Source organism: Melanaphis sacchari, unplaced genomic scaffold (assembly GCF_002803265.2).
Source record: "Melanaphis sacchari strain LSU unplaced genomic scaffold, SCAv2.0 Contig95_pilon_pilon, whole genome shotgun sequence".
Taxonomy (NCBI): domain Eukaryota; kingdom Metazoa; phylum Arthropoda; class Insecta; order Hemiptera; family Aphididae; genus Melanaphis; species Melanaphis sacchari.
The window spans coordinates 691230-714479 of NW_020271679.1; the positions used below are offsets into that span (position 1 = coordinate 691230).

Consider the following 23250-nt stretch of genomic DNA (forward strand, 5'->3'; position numbering starts at 1 on the left):
AGTAAATGCGATAACTTTAAGTCGTGATTATCATATAAAACAGGGGACGGCAACCTTTTTGTTGTCAAGGGCCAAATAATAAAAAAAATTTTCATGGGCCATACAGCTTTTTTATTTACATTTTACAGTATAAATTTGAAACAAAGTTTAATTTAATTTATTTAAGTTTCATCACTGTTTGGTACCTACATTAATTTAACGTGGTATATATTAACAAATTTAGGTTATCAATTAACATAATGTAATATTCCATATTTTTATACCAATTATAAATTGTAATCACATATCGTAGGTTGCTGACCCCTGATATAAAATATTAATTATTTCATATTGTAAATATATTAAAATTGTAATGTAAATAATAATATAATTGATTAAATATATTTTTATAATATAATATTATGTTTTATCCAATAAATATATTAATATATAGAGTATATAATATTTGTTAATAGCCAGGGAATGGAACTTTGTAAAAACAAAGATATAATATGTAAATACATTTTAGTAGTTATCTGTTTTTTAATATGTTGCATCTTAAGAAATATGCAAATGCATTAAATTCTGAGCCTTGCTGATGCTATCACTACAAATAATATAAGCATATAATATAATGTAATATATTAAGATATAAATTATGTTTATAATATAATAGTTTGGTCAATAATTAAACAAATAAAACATATGCACGTTATTCAAATATATCAAAAGCTATAAATTAAAACTTAATAAATAAAACAAACGTAAAAATTATGCAAAAAAATAATAGAATATAAAACTTATCTAATATATAATTATAATATATTAAGCTGAACGAAAAACGTCTGTTATCAAGGAGTCGTTAAATCCAATGATGATGGCCATTTGTTGTTTAGTGATTGCTATTAAGACTTGATATGTATTTCAACAAGCTCATACAAGGTGGTTTGAAATCATCAAAACGAGTGTTGCGTACTTGTACAATTTTCTGGGCGCGCCGACCACGGCTATTCACGCCTGAAAATAAACAAAATCTTTAGTAAATTGTATTAATTAAATGTATTTAATTTTATATTTCTAGCCCTAAACAATTTTTAAGGTAATTGAGTAAAAAAAAGTATACATCTTAGTTTTTTGTTACTTACTCATAGCATCCAAAGAATAGTAACGAACAATACTGTGCAGCAGCATTCTATTGTAACTCGGCAATGGAGCTGATGTGTAAATGCCTTTAGGTACAAGTGAAAAATATTGGACAACTTCAGTTTCCAGATGATCTATGGCAGCCTAAAGAACAATTAATAATCTAACATTCATTATTTGTCAATGACATATTTACAAATATGGTGTCACAAGTATTCAATGAAGTAATCTCTTTTTCATTAAAATTTATTTTAACAACATAATGAGTCTTTTCATGAATTTGTTTATAAAACATAAGCCTATTAATATTTTGTTTTGGATGCACATTTATGTATTTAATTATATTTTTAAGAATATGTTATTAATACATATTATGAAATTGTAAAATAATTAACGTAATATATAGTAAAGATAAAAATTCATAATTTATAATTGGTACTACTTTAATGATTAGACTTTAAAAATAAAAAACAAAATATATCTAAGAGAAAAAATATTAAGATTAAAAATGTTAGTAAATATTTTATATTTCCATTAAGTAATTAAATTATGTTAATCTTAACTCATAAGTTATGATTATGATTTATCAATAATCTAATGAATAAAAATTAAAGTCGACTTACAAAAGGTAAGCTTTTTTGTTTAAAGAGGGATTTTTGTGATGTAGTCAGATTTTTAAATGCTAAATCCGGGCGAATGCTTCGTTTTGATTTTTTTTCAGCATTCATTTCAGCAGTAGAACCTTTGGTGCATTTTTTTAGTACAAGTTCATCATTTCCTTCAATAAATGATTCTTTCAACTATAATAAATATATAAGGTCAAATTAATAATAATATAATTTATTAAGACATATTATAAATAGTTAATTTATATTGTATGTTTGAATTATAGAAAACTATATCTAGTGTATTTTACTTAAATAGATTAAAATTGAATTTTTTTTTAGGAAGATGAATGATACTAAAGTACATATTCTGGGTCAATTCATGAAAATTGTTTATTCATTAGGTTTTTTTCAAAATATAAATAATAATATTTAACATATATTATTATAATGTTCTGAGTTAAAATTATTAATGAATTAACTTTTTTTCATTTGAAAACATTAATTTACAGCACATTAAAGTTTAAACATGTATGGAATATTTTTAAAATGTTTTATTTTGTTATATTTTATTATTTTTTTTTATACTCAAGTTTATCTTTCAACAGAAAATTGATGCTGTTAATCAAACAATTTTATTTAGTAATAATAATGTTTTTATTAACAAATAATAAGTTTTACTATACACGCACATATGAAAAAGATAAATATTTTTAAAATTGAACCAATATTTGTACTAATATACCTATTTATATCCTCTTTTAAAAATATTTTTATTTTTATTTAAGTTTATTAGAACTAAATATTTCATGTTTCTTTAAAGCAAAATGCACTGTACCTACATTATATTTTCAACTTTTAAAATAATTTCAGATAGATTTGTTATATGTGAAAAGGACCACAAAAAACACTTAAAATGATTTTGATTTAAAAAAATTACTTGGTATGTATAGAAAAAAAAAACTTATCAGTATTAGGTTAAATTTTATGAAAATAAATAAAATGTGTATTGTTTTTTTTTGTTGTTATTTAAAAGAGATATTACGCATTTTTCCTTTTATAAATATTTGACTATTTGACTTTAATTATAAAAATTGTAAAGAGGGATATTGGTTTTTAATTCAATAATTTTTAATAAAATAAAAAAAAAGAAATTATTCAAGTTTTTTGTGGATACATTTAAAACTAACTTATAAGATGCTGCTATGACTTAGTTATTTAATTAAATATAAACACTTTATAATTTTAAATTATTTTTCATCGTAATTTAAATTGGAGCAGCATGGGATCATATTATGATACGTACATCAGGCTGAGTTGAAAGCCTGTTGATTGCTTTGGTGAATCCATTTTTGTTGTCATTACAAAATATATCATCTTCAAGTTCATCACTCAAAGATAGAAGAAAATTTTCTGAAAAAAATATATTAAAATACATGATGTCTATATTTTAAGTAAATCATAATATCAAAATTTCAAACATTTTTTTTTAAAATTATATCTAAGAGAAACTTTTACTAAATTAAATATTTAGTTAAAAAAAAAAAAAAACTTGTGAAACATTTTTTAATAAAAATAATAATTAACTGAAATTAAAAATAAATAGGTATTTTGTTAGAAAAGGTCACTTGTTGGAGATGTGCAAGAGTTAAGTATTCAAAGTAGGGAGAGAATGCAAACTCAACAGGTTTTTTTTGACCACTGACAGGCGTGTTTTAATTCTAATGTTTTTATAAGGGCATCATTTTTATAATAGAAAATTAAAATTAAAATAGAATGCATTAAATAAAAATTTTTTTATATATTTTATCTATACATAGATATTTACAGTATATTTATCCATTAATTACTTACGTATTTTTTTTTTTTTTTTGTAAAATCTAGACAGTAATTTGTGATATTTTTTACTAAGCAAATACAAATAATAAGTTTACCATTTTGTGCACGATTTGCTTTTTTACGTCCCATTTGAGAAATATTTTTTTTCTTATGTGATACCAGTTTAGTATCAGCTTCTGAATTAAGACGTGCAGTACATGCAGTAATCCTTATATCAGGGCAGAAATCTGTGTAGAGTGATGAATAATCACTTATGGTGATGATTGATGGTAAAATCATTTCATAATCTGATTCATCACTGGTATCAGAGTTGGAAGTAGAGTAAACCGTATTGTCAACACTTAAATGAAAATATAAATGTTTAATTATAATATACTTTGTCATGATAATTCATATTACTTTTAATAATTATACATTGAAAATAAAGTCTCTAAAAAAATATTTATTTTAAGAAGTTCATATTATGCACATATTTTGTTAAAATAATTAATATAGAAAGGAAAAATATGTTTTATATTGCACTGATTAAGGGAGTTTGTTGTGACATGATTTGGCACAAGTATTTGTAATAACCAGGGCTCGGGACTTATAGTACTTAAAACCATTAAAATAAGCGCTTAAAAAAGCTCTTAAAACATCATTATAAGCACTCAATTAAGCATTTAAAAAACTTAAATTTGAACAAAATATTTAATAAAAAAAAAAAATTTATTGAAACAAAATGAACGTGATTGATAACTGACTACTAAACTCAGATATCAAAACATTTGTATTTATCACGCCTGTAATTCACGAGATTATTATATTATTATTCTGTGTTTACAATCTATTTTTAATATTTTCAAAATTTGATCTAATTTTTATTATATTATTTTGTGTACATTATCGGCGTGCGTTGACTGACGATTCGGACCAACGACGACGACAAATGACAATATTAACATTATAAACATTTTGACAAGAAATAAAATGAAAATAACCACTTTCCCATCATAATAAACATGAACTCAATTATATCCAGTTCTATTTTGAGCGTTGGAATATTTTTGATAACCCTGCAATGATGCCGCCGACAACGACGGACTATGCGATAACATAGATAAAATAAAAATTATTTTTTATCTAAAATCTATCATAAATGCATAAATAACATTGCATAAAAACACATGATAAGTAGAAAAACTCATAAAAAAAGCAAAAATAAACAGAAAAACTGGAAATAAGCATTTTTTTGAAAAATTGTTAAAAAAAGCACTTTCAAATTTCATAATTGAACATGTTGTAATATGATAAACACTTTCATAGCAGTCTGCTACATTTTAAGTCAATCCATAAAAATAGGCAAATGCTTTAAGTCTCGAGCCCTGGTAATAACTAATAATTAAATCAAATAATGTTGATTAATTGATATACGGATTAAAAATATTTACATCTCAATGTATGTTGAATTACCTTGTAATGCTTACTAAATTTGCAATAAATTCTTTCATAAAATTTAAAATATCTTGTATTAATCATTAACTACAATTTCTATACTTAAATAATGTGATAAATCACCTGTAAAAATTAAGGAAATCTGTTGGAAATAACATATAACAACTCCATTATAGTAATAATACTATTGTATAGTATGATTACCATAATAAGAATAACTTTTATTTTATTTCCAATAATTTTTTTTTTAGTTTTTAAAGATGTTTTATTAAGTATAAAAATAGTAATTGATGATGAAATAAGATGTTTTAAATGTTATTAAAAAATTTATTGCAGGTTTAGTAAATATTAGAAGGTTATGTTTAATAATTTTTATTTTATGGTTTAAAATACTACCCAATATTAATATGAACTAAAAATTAGAAAATGAAAATGAATAAATAGTAACAATCATTATAGTCACAGTAACATGAAACTCAATGAGTCTGAGTCTAATTTAACAATGTTGTTTTATAGTGTTAAAATACTTTTAAGACATATATCAGTTTTGAACTGCAAGTGGATACTGGAATGAAACTACAGTAGCTATAGTTAACTACAGTAAACTAAAGTTTCTATTAGTAATAGATACTTACAGATCATCAATATCAACCGGAAGTATTTCATCACTGCAATTGCTAGCAGGCCTCTTGGTTATACCCATTTTAACAGCTGTGATGTAGCAAATAATTGATTTCACAAATATCTGAAATTAATACTACTATTAAAGGAAAAATAATTATGATACTACTTAAGATATATAGCAATATTGAACTGTACTCATAAATATATTGTCATACATACTATTGTCATATGCCAAACTGGGCAATGACTAGTCTAATGAATTTGAATTAATTCAAAATTAACTTTTAAATAATTTTTGGCTACTGATTGTATAAAAAATACTTTTGATCAGATCTGTGAAATTGTTTGGACACACTTAATAGTATGGATGCAGTACATATAGTCAAATCAGGCATTTTATTAAATGCTTATTTCAAGTCAGGTAAATAATAAAAATGACACATTTTGTCGTTATAATCGATAAGATTATAATTTTATTTGTCTTACAGTACTCAATAAATGGATAAGGTTTTCTTGTTTTTTTGATAATGTATTTATATTAATTTTCTAAGGTAAAATCTAATAGAACTTTTATTATTATTTTATAATAATATAAAGTACACACACTATCACACTTAACTAATAGTTACCTGTATTTATTTAAATATTAAATAAGACATAGGTAGTTCTTTTTTGTGTAGAATAGCATCGAATATTTAATAATAAAATACAGTTCAATTTTTAAAATTATACAAAATGTGTAATTTTTATTATTTGCTGGATTTGAAATAGATATTTAGTTGTAATGACTAAGCAGATAGTAAAATTGCATAAGAATTAAATTTTTTAACTATTTGCTTAGGCATTTAGCTAAATGCCTGATTCGACAATGTGCCTATAATATATTATACATCATATAAAAGTTGTGTACTTACTGTAAATGTAAAAGTGGAAATATCGTTTATAAAACAAATAATATCAAATTTGAATCAGGTTACCTAAGTGTGTTTGTTAACACAGGTAATACAATCCTTGGGCTAGATTAAATTGCACAATTATACTGGAGGTATTAAACTAATACGGCGTTAAATTACTACAGGTTAATTAAATTTACTATGCTTACAGTTTATAGGCGACCCAAAGGGCAGCGCTATGGTAAAATAACTAACAAAATAATATGTAAAAAAAAAAAAAAATAAATAAATAAATTACTATTGCGCAATGCGCGACAACACGGCGAACCGAACTACAGAACGACTAATGAAAATATTGAAAATACTTAATAGGCTGAATTCAGAGATTAGAGTATGACAGTATGAAGATAATGTAAGGAAAAGCGGTGGGATGTCTGTTGACTTCGACGCCATTGGCTGTTTGATGCGGACTGCGAAAACAGCCGATGTTATCACACGAGTCGACCCGTATGATAACGGAGAAAATGGCTGCGACGAGAACTAGGGCAAGGTGATTACGGTCAACCGGTGGTCTATTCGTACAATGTTACATTACCAATTGCATAATAAGTAATAACGAAAATCTAAAAATATTTATGATAGAATTATTGTACATCGGTATTCGCCATTAATGTTGTAATGATTATTACTATGAATCTAATCGTTCGAAAAAAAAAATTGTGATTTGTATATCGTAGCATACAATGTACACACTGTTCAAATAGGTACTCGAGTTTATACTTGTATGCACTACGTACTTATTCGATATTACACGTAATAATATTTTGGTTACGACATATTTATCGTATAAGGGAAGGGTATAGTATTAAGATGATATTATGAGAGTGAAATGGTGTTTATCAGTGTTTCCGTCACGATAAAATCATTTTTAATTTTTTTATTTTTACCGCGGTTCTACCATTACAGATTTAGATAATAAATTACCTATTCAGATTTCTAACAGTGAACGATATTTATTTTACCCAAGGTCAGAAGTATTATTTCACGAGTCGTCTGTGTAAAGAGAAAATATGTAATATGTAATACCTAACTGATATGGCGTTTTGGCTTCATTACGCGTAGCTTAAAAAAAGACGTACTCCGCCTCACGTGAGACTACAATTTTCGTTCGTACACCCAAATGAATCAGCACCGCCGTCTCGTAATCACATTTTTCCTACCACACATCAACCGAATCCAAGTACTAGTAGGTAGGTAGTATGGTAGGAATACTTAAAAAAAGACGAATTTTGGTTGCTGACTAGTTGCAATTAGTGGTGGGAATTTTCATTCCTTTTTATGGAATTGTTCCAATTGGTACGGTTGCAATAAAGTACCGATTCTAAAAAAAAAAAACTCATTAGATACATCAGTACAATCGATAAGTTATTTATTTAATTACACTCTTGCTTAGATTCGTATAATACTGAGCGGAACGATCAAGTATTCAAGTCTACCTATAAATATTCATTTTTACAACATAATGGATGATTATAGGAACGATACGCTTTGTACGCTTATACAGCATTGTTTTACGGTATTCGGAAAAGAAGCCCGTGAAAAATTAGCTTTAAATAATTAAATTGGAATTGGAATCACTATGTATATATATTATAATGCAGTTGTAATTGAATATAATTATTATTATATGATTAATGAAAACCAAAGTTGAGTGTATTGTTATTAAACATTGTGACATAAAAATGTTGAAATACACAATATTATAATATAGTTTAATACCTACTTGATAAATACAAATACTAAATAAAAATAGTAGTAATAATTAATAAGTAATACTAACCTGATACTTTTTATTTTTAATACAATAAAATGTAATTAAAATATTGAATATTTTTCTCATCGAAGTATAATGGGAGATCTCTTCACTCCGTCATTCCAATGACTATTTAATATATATATGTTATTAATTAGGCTTATTGTTCATTTGTGTTTATAACAGATTTCTGAAAAAAGAATTATGTTAAAAAAAAATATTGAATAATTATAAAAATTAACTTATATTTTAAATATATGCCTATGAATAATCTCTTAAAATATAAGAAAAAAATAAGTATTATAGGTACTTTGAGGTGGTTGAAAGTAAAAAAATGTTTTTAGTACTTTTAAAATTAAACAAAAAATATCGACTAATTGTTATATTTAAGCAAAACCAGTTTGGGAAAATCAAGTTTATTTTTTGTAGTACCTAATAGTACAAAAATAAACGTAGAGATTTGAAATGCTCACTGAATATTCTATTAGCATTGTCTAGACATGATATATCAAAAAACAGGGGGACCTTAAACAGGAGCATGAATTGTACATTTTAGTGTTTATTAATTTTAAAGAAAAATATTTAAGTTTACAGACAAAGTATTGTCTATTGAAAAAAAAAACTGTTATAAATGGAATATTTCTACCTCCATAAAAATTTATTTCTTCCATGTATTATTATTTTATGTACTTAATGTTATATTGAAAATTCTAGTGTAGTAAATACAATAAAACATCACTAAAACAATAAAATATTTTTCTTTACGTTAGAAAAAAATAGTTAGCTTTTAAATAATTAGTTAAGAACAATAACTTAATACATTTTAAGTTCTGAGCGGAGCGATGAATGTATCGATTTTACAATGGTGTGTGCTTAAGTGTTTATATAATATAATATATATATACCTATTACCTTCATACTTTGTATATACACGATAAGTAATTGAAAAAGTGCTTAAATTTACAACGTCGAGTGTTTAATAGTAAATTGGATTTAGTTTATACTTTGAAGAAGTCAAAATTAAAAATTTCCAGTTTTAGCAAAAATAATCAGAAAAAGCAAATAGTCAATATTAAGGAAAAAGGTAAATTTTATGTGAAACTAATTTTTGATAAAATCTATTTCTTAAAAACTGATGGCCGAATACTTGAAATTTTTACTAAGTCTTTGCATTAAAATTGTCTACCACATAATACAATTTTCTAAATGTTTTAATTCTTTTTAAAGGTATTTATAAACACTTGAAATTTCCTATTTTTTTAAAAATTTTTTTATACATATAAATATCGATAAAAAATGTTTTCTTGGTCAAAAAACTTGAAAATTCAATACTTACGAAATTCTGCGTACATTTTTCTTAAAGTTAAATATAAATATCTAAAATATATGCACATTATTTTTTTTTCATAGGCTTTTAAAGTTCAATTATTAACAAAATTTGCCAAAATCGTAAACATTTACAAATTGTCTTGCAGTTAAACATTTATAAAATTTTCAATTTTCATAATTATAAAGTTATTATAAATATATTACAAAATTCCTCATAAGTATTTAATAATGAAACCAGAAAATTGAATACATTTATATGCAACATTTTTTTTAGTCATTTAAATTTGAAAATTTGGATGATAATATTTAAACTTTGTAAAACGATTTTAATTATTTTGTTATAATTCAATAACATTATTCCTGGGAGGGAGAAACTTACAGTTTTTACGTACCTTTATATTTTACTACATACCTTTATATTTTACTACATACAATGTAATTTTCAAAACGGATAGATTAATTTCATAATGTTACTTATTTATTATAACATGTAGATGAACCTATTCACATTGTTTTATGGTAAGATGCAGTGTTGTTTTAAATGCTAATAAGAATAATTTTATATGGTATAAATATAAATTATTATAATAAATAATATGATAAGTGCAATATTTTGGCAAAAACTAAATCAACCTACCGTTATATTTATATTAAAATAAATTATTGTGTATAGCAATATCAAGAAATATGTCATAAAATATACTTAGTGATATAATCAGCTACGTTAGACGGTCTCCGCTCAGAATCGTTTTTCGTATATAATGATATTGAATTCAAATTTATTACATCTATTATTTCTTATTTTGGTTGTAATTGATTTGTTAATTGTTTTTTATGCTTTCGTTTGAACTGTTTTCTAAAAAGTGCGTGTGTAGACGGTGTCGTTTTCTAGTAGATCTGCCTAAAATTTTTTCTAAAGGGCAATTTTTAGTGTTCTCTATCCAAATACGTAGCCACTGTATGATATGAGTTAATTTTGTATACTTGTATGCTCAATGATTAACAATCGAATGTGCTATCTTTTGTCGTCCGGTAATTATCTTAACCCGGGCGATACGATGAGGCGTAGACAGTTTGAGTGAATCGGCTCAAAATATGGTCTATTTGGGCGAGGGTTTATTAAACTAAAAATACCATTTGGGTGAATAGATATTTACTGTTTAAGCGAGGATTATTCAATTAAAAATACTGTTAAGGTGGTATGAAAATGCTTATTATATAAATTATACACTTAACAGTTAATTAAATAAAATCATATAAAATATAAATAATTAATAATAAGTCCTATTTAAAAAAAAAAAAAAAAATTGGCAGCATAGATATGAATAATATTATTCTACAGGTAGATAGTAATCTACAGTCAAAAAATAATTTCACTCGCTCAAACGGTTCAAATGATAGTCACCCAAACGGACTATTATTTTTTTGGTCAAAATCATTACCTTTGTCCAAACGACCACCGAAAATACGACTCATTCTGAATACGGCGGATACACCGCGTTTGCAGAAACTCGCCATTTACTCTGCGTGCTTAGTAACCAAGATATGTAAACTATCTTATTGATGCATTTTGTATTGTATTATCCACATTGAAGGAGTTACATTATATATTATGTATTTAATCCAATTACCTAATTGCACCTCATTATTATTTCTTCGATACCTATTACTATGGTTGTTAATACGCAATCGCAGACATTCAAAACTTTTTCTAATGAGGGTATTATGAAAGCCATTAAATCACTTTTAATTTCCTAGTCGTTGCAGTTTAAGGAACTTTAAAATAGTATTTCGGGCTTAATTTCCCTAGTGACATATACTATTACTGAAGATGGATTTTTTCGAGCTGACATTTCTGTTCTACGTACAACTTACAAAAGTTGATCTCCTCGAATCACAATCAATTAAATCTAATGACTTTTCTTCGGTGAAATTTCAGTAATACATAGTACGTTTCAAAATATAATTTAATGTAATCGCTTTTGGAGTTTCTGAGTTTACTGTCAACATCGCTTCTCCAAAAATTAATGATTAATTATTTAGCTTTGACAATCTTTGATTGTAAATACTTGGAGTTTTTACAAAATATTTATATCTCTTTATGATAAAATTGTCTAAGCATTTTTTCTATTTAAGTTATTTATAGATATTTGAAATTTTCCAATTATTTTAGTTTTTTTTCATATACCTAAATGTCGATAAAAAAAAATTAACTGGATTAATATGATTGAAATATTCATATAAGATACCAAATAAGTTTTTTTGACAGATAGGTAAAAATTGTATAATACATTGGCTTAATTTATTTAAAGATCAAATTTTGATCAAATTCTTCAAAGTTATCAAAATCGTAAACTGTTCTAAAGTTGAAAATTTGTAAAACACATAATGGCTTGAAAATTATAAACAAAAATCCTTATAAGTAGTTCACAATGCAGACATTAAAAAATCTAAAATTATATGATAATAATTTTGTTTTATAGACATTTTAAGTTAAAATTTGGACGTGATTACCTATTAAAATTATGAATAATGATGTTCATTATTTGATTATAGTTCAAGAACATTATTTATGAGGCATATAATTTTCATGTTTATTATTATATTCATACACTTAATGATATTTTCAAATGCAATGTTTTCGGGAAAAAATATTTGAACTTCTGTATTACTATTGGTAAAATAAATTATTTCACCTAATAGAGATATTAAACAATTTAACATGAAATATGCTTAGATATTGGTTGACAGACGATTTTCACTCAGAATTATTTTTGTATACCATTTTATATCGTTTAATTCAAATATAACTATCCACATCTACCTACTCGACATTAACTATACAAAAGAGCGGTTTCTCAATAAAATTCAATAAAATGTTGTTATAAGAAGTACTAAATTTTTGATTATTTCTCTTAATCGTATCGTATTTGTGTTCGGACGTGATTGGTTGCCCCAAATTTGTTATATTATTATAACTTAAGAAAAAAAAAACTAAAATATAGGTTAAATTCAATTATTTATAGTTCAACCTATGTACACACCTATATATATATTTAATATAAAATATTTCTAAGCTGTAATAAAAACATAGAATACATAATTATGACGTGATCATATGAGTTGTAAGATGACTCAATTTACATGTACATATGTTAATTAATATATAAATTGAATCGTGTAATACGCATGTACAGTTTAAATTTCGAATATTGAACTCGCTCGCGATGATAATGTCTTGCGAATATAATATCAGTATCATATATTAAATAACACTCAATATGAGCGAGATAAATTATTAATTTTTATGTATTTGTATTACAATTATTATATATTTATACTAAAAACAAATGAATAATATACTGTAGTAAAATAAGTTTATCCAGAGTAATAAAATATTATTGATAAACGACATACGTATAATAGACCCCTGAACGCGTAAACATATTTGCATTTTGCACAGTTCATCGTATTACATAATGTATAATAATCCCATATTTAAAATATTTACTATCGATATCTCTAAAGAATATTATTGGTATTTCTCAACTCTATATTTTTATTTTACAACAAACGATATACGTTTATGGGACACATCCACACAACAATTAATATATTTTGACCAAACGATGATAATCACTTTAGTACAATATTATTAGGAACAGAATCTGGTCACTATATGGCATTCTACTATGTACTCCATAGACTTTCAGAAAGCACTGTACTCAAATAAAAATGAATTATAGATATTTCAGAATGAACGCATATATATATTGTGAAGGGTTTATCTATTACCTTTATATTGGATAGGTAACGAGCTTTTAATCAAGCACAACATAACAATTTACTTAAAAAAAATAAAATAAAACCCTAGTAAAAAAAAAATAAAAACATATCAAACAACTTAAAGAATATGATGTAATGCGAAGTATATGTATTCGCAAAATAAGTTAGATGAAGATGAGTACCTTAGTACTTTCATATTCCCTGGGAGCAATATTGCCGTCTACGATAAAATTTATATACATTATACATTCATAGGCGGATATTTGATTGAATTTTAGAAGGGTTTAAATATTTCTCAGCATTGTTGTAAAATAGGTACCTATTTAATACTTTAAAAAATGTTAAATAATTTTTTCTTTTTTTTTTTTTTTGGGGGGGGGGGGGGGGGGTTTAAGCTCTTTCCTAAGCATTCCCAAACCTCCGCCTATGCATACATACCATATATTTGAACATATTATGCTTACGAAACAATTAATGGTTAGACTATGCGATGGATTGGTGGCTATAAAGATAACACGTGAATATCCACGATAAAGGTGGGAGATGGTAAACTGCGGCAAAATTTACCTTTTTCTAAAAGTCGATATGTAAACTGCGGCAAAAAAATAATTAAGACTATACAATCTGCGACAAAACCGATAAGACACATCATACAAACTGCGGCAATTTATTTTATATACTTATACATGTTTATTGTTTAATTAGGTATAATACGTATTACGTATTATGACAGCTATTAGTATCTCTTAGAATATTAAGTGTAAAAAAAAGAAAAACCAATTTTTAAAATTGAAAAATATATTATTATTAAAAATTAGATCGTAATGATTGTATAATCAAAAAACCAATTTTAAAATTAAAAAATATTATTATTATATTAAAAATTATTTAAAAAAATCGTATAATAAAAAAAAATAAAAAAATAAATAAAAAAATAATAATACAATAGGTATCTAATTAAATTGCCGCAGTTTGTATGATGTATGTTATCGGTTTTGTGGCAGATTATATAATCTTAATTTTTTTTTTGCCGCAGTTTACATATCGACTTTTTGAAAAAGGTAAATTTTGCCGCAGTTTACATACAGCCATAAAGGTATAGTACAAATTACATAAATAAATAATCATTAACTATTCAGTAAGGAACACAGAAGTACAAAAAATTATATGAATATATTTTAATAGTTAATAGTAACATAAATTTGTATTGTATATAGGAGTGGGTAGTATAGTAGTCAGTGGCGTTATTTCAGTTTTCTATAGAGGTAAGCATAAGTTTTGACCAGCCCCTATAAGTAACAAAAAAAAAAAAAAACCACTGACTTCAATACAAATCTAATTTCTATTTACTTTTATTTTTTCAATATAATTCCTAATTTCTAATAATATATTTAATTCCATAACATTATGTATCATCAGAAATTTCAAATTTTTCAATAGAAAAACTACGATTTATCTACAATACTATACATGACAGTTAAAATTGTACAGAAAAAGTGAAAAATATAAATAGTATCTATGTCAAACAATATTTAATTTTTTTTTTTTGAATTGTTATTACGTTGGTTGGTGTATTATAATACTAGTGTTGGAATAAAAAAAACTAAGTTTAAAAATAACGACTTTTCATTTCACAGAAGAAGAGTATATAATAGTAGCTTGCATTTAAAAATATATGACATTGAAATGTATATTTTTATGTTATTATATACAATAGACTTCCACATTATATTGAATCTTGTATACACATTACACGCCCACGCGTCTGTAATACCATATAAGACTCGCATTTGTTGTCTTTGTCTTACAACATAGTACATTTTCATTTTTTTTAATAGAACCAATTTTGTTGATGTTAGTGTTTATATTAAATTGATTCGATCTATAATCTAATTTATCATCAAGTATGAATATTATCTGTGATTTATTGATGATTTTTTATAATATTTAATTGTTAAAGCGAGTTATACGAGTATTTTTGTATTTCAACATTTAATATACTCCTAATCGCTTAACAATTAAAATATCGTAAAAAATTAAAGAGATCACACGAGATTCTGTAAGTTCGATCACAAGTCAATCTACTTTAACATTAAAACTAACACAAAATTAGTAGGTATTACAGTAAGCAAATTTGCAAGTTGTTGGTTTGATGTGCGATATACGTCATAATATTATTGTGGAGGTATAATGCTTCCAATGATGATAAAGACGACACGATCAAATTAATATTGTGATATTACTAGAAATATTAATTTCATTGGGTTTTTTTAACTACCAATATCCAAATTATGAACTAAGATAAAATAACATTATCTATTAATTAGCCAATTATTGTAGTATAGATACAATAGATAAAGGCATATTATTAATTTATTACGAAACAGACAATTATTGATTATTTTACGGAAACGCAAATAGACACTTTTTAGTGATATTATACAGCACCAGTAAAAATTCTTATTGAGCTTCAGCGAGGGGTCAAAAAGATTAAAACATTAATTAAAATATCTGTAGGAATAATTATGTAAATAATAAAATACTATTAATCGAACATACAAATTATCCGAGTATAAAAACAAGGAATAAAAAGATCAAAAGTATACATTTTATTAGCAAATAATTTATCACAACTCGTAGACTCAGAAGGAACACTCTCTGGTCTTTTCTCTCTGATACTGAAAACTAAGTGTTAATCTGAAGTCAATATAATGAAAATATATTCTATAGTTTCTGATAATGCGAAATTACACATCCTTTTTTTTTTCATTAAACAGCAGGCTGTTAAAATGACCTTAAAGACAACACAATTAAAGACTTTATTTATGTAATATTGCCGTTTATTAATATTATTTATTAAAGGTGTGATATTTATTGAGAACAATCATCTTTAGTTACGTTGTGTTAAATTTTCTTAAACAATAATTAAACATTTTTTTAGAAATTAATTCTTTTTTATTGACTATCGTCGCTACGGCAATATTTGTAAATAATTATAAGTAGGTAAATGTACACCATATACATGGAGGGACAGCTGGTTTCATATACATAGATATTCATTTATTTGTAATATTTTATTTTCGTAGTTATTATTTCCTATTTGAATTATAATAATTATGTAATTGGTATATAAATAGCGCGTTATCGTATGCCGCCGTGTCGTCAGCTACACGAATATTAATTAACACGGCCGCCGTGATCTCGTCTTGTACTATACGTTTTAGCGTCAATATCGGCATATTATGCCAAAATTAATACTTTATTTTTACTCAAATAGTAAAGGTTTTACAATAATTTATTTTACTATAATTGCGAGCCATAAAGGCAAGTTATTACATTTTCGTTGAGTGTGTACTAATTTCCACTATATTATATTATTAAAATAATTATTATATATTCATATTCTGAATTATATTTTATATTTATTTTTATTTTTCGTCTATTAATTTATTATAAAGGGTGTTTCATAGAGTACGCAATTTCTGAAACGCGTAGGATTTTTTTGTTTGAAGGTTGTTAACCTTATTTTAATTATTTTTCTCATATATTATCTCTCTGATTAGAAGGTGATTCGTTTTTACTGAACTTAAATGTCATGGAGGTAATCATCAGCATATTCTCATACCAAGACTCATAAGAACCTTCACCGTAATTCGTTACGATAAAATACGATACGATAATACTAAACTTCAACTGAACTCGATCACTGTTAATGTATTTCTGAATTAATTAAAATACTATACATTTAATTAAAATTAATAATTTAATATAATAATTAACAATTTTAAAATGAAACTTATAGTATAATGAGTAAAATATTTATTTTTGCGCTCTTATCTCATTATTAAGGTATAAAAGCGTAAGATAAATTTGCGCTTTTGGTCTATTGAAAAAAATCAATGATTTGAGCTTTTGGGTTTCATCCCTTAATATTATACTTGTGTATTATGTACCACTTAATATAGCTACCAATAGTTACCATTACCGTTCTTTGAGTTATCTTTTATTATTTTTAATCGTGTACACATCAATATACACTCTCATACACACTTTATACACATATATTACAGAACATGCATGACGTAGTTCGACAGTATTTGTCCGGCAATCTCGACCACTACTGTTCAAGCTATTACACCACTACACACCCAGTTAGTTTTCCATATTTTTGAGATTTGGGTGTTAGTATAGGCATACATTTAAGTTGGTGTCCGAGTACGCGTATTATTACTTTACACACCCGGCCCTTACATTAGCTATGATATTCTTTCTTATTGCACTATTATTAACTGTAGAGGTTTAAGCAATTACACACTCCTGTTAATTAATACAAGGAATATTTGTATTTAAGAAGTATCTTGGAGGTATTTCACATTTTCACCATTAAGTTTATTGAATATAAAACAAAATTACATTATTATTTTTATTATTACTCTGATGTAAGCAAACTTTCAAAAACGAAACTAGGTATGTTTTTATAATTTTATTGTAGGTAGTTATAATGTTGTGTTTAATAAAACAATGTAAACGAATTTTGTTATATTAGTAGCGCAATCAGGGAGGTTATTGAGTCCAGAGTCTCTTACCCACAGATCGTATAAAATAATGTATTTAATCTAAAATATAATATGGATAAATGATTAACTAATAAAGATTTTTTGATAGTTACATTATAATGATAAAAATTATAGTATAACTATGAAAATATTTTGCAGCGCCTAGCGCATTAAATAAAGTATGGACCCTTTTTTTGGAAAAGTTTTTATTACGCTACTGAATTGTACATAATTTGATGAAAACGACTTAGGTACCTATATAAGGCGAACAAGGACATTCCAGGTGATAGTAAATTAATAAATGTGGAATTTACGCCATATGCGCATATAATATATTATTATGTACTTAACGCTTTAAATGACAATGATAAAGATGTTACGATCGATGTTCCTACTTTGCTTTATGGACTAATTCGACCGTGATTGGTTATTCATCTCATATGAGTTAAGTAAAATTGATATCCTTGTATTATGCTTTGGGACTACACAGTTGTCACAGTTTGAATAATTGCCGGTTAAAAATTAGAAAAAAAATATTATGTGATGACTGATATACGTTTCTCTTCTCATATTTTTTAAATGGTGCTTTAAAAAATTCTATGTAGGACTCTATACATTTATCATAAAGCATCGAATAAGCACATTTTGAAAATAGAACTTGTAACCATTGCTCGCAGTAAGTTTCGTCCTTTTTCGTTCAAAATTACATGTTAAAATCTAACCTGATAAACGTTCTAGATCAGGGGTCGGGAACCTGCGGCTCCTTAATATGCAATCTGTGGATCTTTGGAAAATGTATCAATATAAATTATATTATAGGTTATTATAGTAGTAAATGATAATATTTCTGAATAAAGTAATAATAATAAAACTATGACTAAAAAAAAAAAGTCGTTTAAATCTGTGCGGCTCTCTGGATATCATGGCTTAGTAACTTTTTAAAAAATGGCTTTTTCTACGAAAAGGATTCTGATCTTTGTTCTAGATGGTCTGAAATACAATGTACGATTATTTAAATATATATATACGGTATAAATAATGTAATAACTGTATTGTTATTGTGTTATCGTTATCGTAATTTATTTCGGGAAGAAATCGGGTATTCGTGTAGGTTTATTTGTAAACATCAAGGAAGGTACGCCTTTTAACGACATTATGTAAGAGAAGGAATTGGGATTTATTCGTTTCATTTTGTAACTAATTCGTTCGAAATGAATAATTCGATCGTGGTGGATCACATATATCACTTGGTAAATTTTCGAATGTACTTCAATTAATTATTTGAACTTTCCTAATATTTCTGAGAATAATTTTCAAAATTTGTATTTTTTGAGTCTCTACACTATAAATATATGGATATTGCTTTTAGTTTTAAATTTGAATTATAAAAAAAAAAAAAAATTAAATATTAATTTATTTTTACTTAAAAAAAAATCTCATGGCAGTACATATGATGGTGGATATTGATAACCTATACTATTTTTTTTTTTGTAATATTTACAATATAATCAATGGAAACCTTAAATCTATAATAACAAAAAAATATTCGATTTTCGTAATCCTTTCTATACAAATCTATAGGGTTTGAAAGAACAAAATTAAAAGTTAAAACATTATTTGAATCTCATATATTGAAATCGGTTCTGTAGTTTTTGAGATTAGAGCATTCAAACATACAATCTCTCTAGCTTTATGATATTATGGTATAGTATCTGTAGATTAGCATAGCTTAATAGTTATTTAATTTAAAGCATAACTGTATATAGATATAACTTATTGGTAGGATGAACTAATATTTATTAAGCATTTTGCATATTTTAATATTATTATGTTATATATATTCATCAAAATTTGATATGGTTTCTATTTTGTATATAATATGTATTTCAGCTCTTTTTGAGCTATATACGAACGTTTAAAATTTTCTTATTTTTTTGATTGATGTTTTTAAAGATTTCTGATGAAAATTGAATACAAAGTTACTTACAATTATGTCATTTAGTGATTAGTAAACAAATGAATAAATTACGAAAATACATAGTTCTCGTTTTTTATGAGCGCTTAAATCACTTTTAAGTTAAATTTTGAACTTTATAATAAACACAAAATCTATAAATTATTTTGTAATAGTTAAAAATTTATAAAACTTTAATTTTGATATAAAATTTTATGCAAGATTCCTTGTAAACTTTTGATATTTTTTTAATAAAAATTTAAAAAAAATTATGGGTAAAAGTGTAAAACCACTTATATTTTTTATGAGCGTTTAAAGTTTAATTTTCTATGACATTGGATATTTAAAATAAATATAAAAATTTTAGTTTTATTTTAAATAAAAAAATATTATTCATAAAAACTTAAAACATTCTATTGTTATTTTATTCCATTATATAGTATTAAAATATTTAGACTAATTTTAATTATACCATCATTTGAAATTGCTGAATATTTTTAGTTTTTTTCTATAACTAATATTGATAAAAACGCTATATTTGGTTAAAATTATTGAACATATATTACATTAATATTAGGTTCATCATGTGTTGTAGATCTTAATTTTGTTTATAGACATTTTAAGTTAAAATTTTAACGAAATTATAAATTTAAAAAAATGATGAAATGATTGTTTTTCTTTCTACGATTTTAGTTTTTTGTTTTAGGTACATCAAAAAATATTAACTAAGAGATTTTAAACTTCTCACTTTTATGTTAATTATTATTTTCTATGCATAATACAATTTTCAAAACATTCATACAATTTTTAAGTTATTTATATTAGATCATAATTTTATTCATACCGTTTTAATAATGTACTTACATCGGTAAGTATCAACTTATAAGTTATTAACGATAATAATATTATGTAGTAGTTATAATTTATGATATATTTTTGGCAAAAATAGTTCATTATGACAATTAAATATTGTAAAATAGCCAACGTATAAACTCATAATTTTCTTAGGTTTGATTATAGGTCAATTCTCAATTCATTCGCACATTAATGTTATAACAAATTTTGTTTATCTGAATGGAAATTTGCCATTCTGTGAGTAAGTCAAAAAGGGAAAACAACATATAAAGTGTACTAATATTCTCTTAATGCGACATTGTCTTATTCATAGTTTCATTCATTAGTGGTTATTTTATTTTCGATTTTAGCTAGTACTTTTATTTTATTTTATGTTGTAATTTATTTCATTGTAGATGGGTGTGTAGGGCGATAATTTTTACACGGCTACGCCCACTATCGAGGTAATTTTGAGTCATAATAACAATGCATCAATAAAATGTGCCATAAAAATAGTTTAAATCATTAAATTTAAGCTTGAGGGAAATGTGTGGGACTTGGATAAATGTTTAAAAATAAATTTAACAGAAATATAATAAATCAAATGGTATTTGGTAAATACCAAAGTAAACTAGGTATTGTGTCAATTTAACTTAGTTCAAATTACATTTTTGATCCTCTAAGACTTATAAGACTTAAGTTTTTTTTTTGACAAGCAACCACGCCTTAGCTAAAACCCTATAAATGCCATCCATGTAAAAATTGTGTTATTAACTGTTTCAGTTTTAAAAAAAAAATAATTGGTGAATGCGTAATCATAAGCCTTGTACTGGTGTCATAAAAGACACTTAATCATATTTCAGGTAGACAGTGTTAGATAAAAAGATAAAGTAGTATATACGAGTATTCTTAATGTACAATCTTAGTAATTGTTATACCTGTAGGTAATTCGTGAAAATTTATATTAATATTAAAATACATAATATTATGAAATATGTATTTATAGTTATTTAGGCTAATGGACCGTTTTCGATCAGAATCGTTTTTCGTATACAATGAAATATCATTCAATTTAAACTTAAAATATTCATTATACTGACTTATTTAAAACTTTTTGTACAGCAGAGTAGTGCTCACTTTTAAATTATATTTGATTTCAATAATCTGCTATTTTTTAATGCGTACGTTGGTGTATATTATCAAAAAAGTATTGAATAACGTCGAATTTGAGAAACAGTCTTGAAAAATAATTTTTCTTATCCGATATTTTGTTTCATTGAAGAAAATATTTTTTGTGATTATTATTATCCAATATATTAAATAAGAAGTGATATTAAAATGTCTAGGGGAGAGCCTTATGCCCTCTAAGTCTTAATCATAGTGCGCCTATAATATATGTATAATGTATCGTTATGATATTTGTATATACATGCATTATCATAAGATATTTTGTTAATTTAAATTCACAATAAAAAAATACATTAACAAAATCAATGAGTAGTTAATATGCTAATTAGAAAATAGTAATATTTGATAAGTTATATTAATTACAATAAATAATACTTGAAAAGCTTCTTTATTAACTTTCTTTATTATTTTATTGCGTTTTAATTGATTAATTAAATATATTGATTAAAATTTATAGACTTGCTATATTAAATCATAGGATAGTATATATCGAATATTACATAGGATAATAATTATTTATAAATATTTATATAACACTTATATACCATTTATAATCAACGGTAATACTATGTTACAGTCATAATTAATAAATTAATTATTATTTTTAGAATAATTGATCATATTCTATTCAATAAATGAACGGTTGACACGTTTCAGCTAAAAATAAAATATGCTATTTAAATTCAAGTAAAATTAAAAGTTATTATTTTGGTTTTTAATTACATTTTATATTCTGAACGGAGTAATGAGTATACGTATAGGTGCTAGAAAGATGAAACTATGGTTTAACATTTTTTTTTGTGGTTGTCATGGTAATTTGAAGCAGAAAAAATACTTCCACTTTAAACTTTTAAAGTTTGGTAGGAAATTGGATCTCGGCACTTAAGTAAAAGTACACAATAATTAATAAAATAAATAAGAAACACTTAAAAAGAAATACGGAAAAACAGGAATATTTACACAATACCTACAGTTTTTGACAAAATCGATTTTATTAATTTGTTGTTATTTAAAAATAAGTAATCTTAGATAGGTACATTAATTTTTCATCAAATACCCATGTTAGAATTTTTTAGGCATGGTATTTCACCTCTATTACTAAACATTTAAAATATATAGGTTTTTTAATTCCATGTAATTATATTATTTTTTAAAGTATACAGCTTGAAATTATAATATAAGGGTTTTATAAGTTGTTCATTCAGAAAATTAAGAAAAAAATTGAAAATATCTGTGTTTTTTTTAACATTATGTTTTATATTTGACAAAATTG

The 23250-nt window shown here is 24.7% G+C and overlaps 1 protein-coding gene and 1 long non-coding RNA gene across 2 annotated transcripts in view; both read right to left on the minus strand.

The window, feature by feature from the left end:
• Positions 1-739: 739 nt before the first annotated feature.
• LOC112603083 (R3H domain-containing protein 4-like) lies at positions 740-6984 on the minus strand. The gene is made up of 7 exons (XM_025351504.1): positions 6539-6984; positions 5636-5745; positions 3662-3906; positions 3034-3140; positions 1746-1922; positions 1125-1266; positions 740-996 (listed from the first exon to the last, which is right to left on the minus strand). Exons 2-7 carry the CDS (start codon positions 5701-5703, stop codon positions 872-874), a joined length of 864 nt encoding a protein of 287 aa, XP_025207289.1. The 5' UTR covers positions 5704-5745; positions 6539-6984; the 3' UTR covers positions 740-871.
• A 627-nt stretch (positions 6985-7611) lies between these two features.
• Positions 7612-23250, minus strand: part of LOC112603103 — a 28572-nt gene continuing 12933 nt past the window's right edge. Inside the window, exons 2-3 of the long non-coding RNA XR_003115147.1 lie at positions 8358-8520; positions 7612-7898 (exon numbers count right to left, since the gene is read on the minus strand). This is a non-coding gene — a long non-coding RNA (uncharacterized LOC112603103). The remainder of the gene's footprint in view (positions 7899-8357; positions 8521-23250) is intronic.

Coding starts and splice junctions, on each gene's coding strand:
- LOC112603083 (XM_025351504.1), bottom strand. CDS start 5,703: ATGGGTATAACCAAGAGGCCTGCTAGCAATTGCAGTGATGAAATACTT. Junction 3,907..5,635: donor CCGGTTGATATTGATGATCT/GTAAGTATCTAT, acceptor TTTTCATTTAAG/TGTTGACAATACGGTTTACT. Junction 1,267..1,745: donor AACAAAAAAGCTTACCTTTT/GTAAGTCGACTT, acceptor ATTGTTCTTTAG/GCTGCCATAGATCATCTGGA.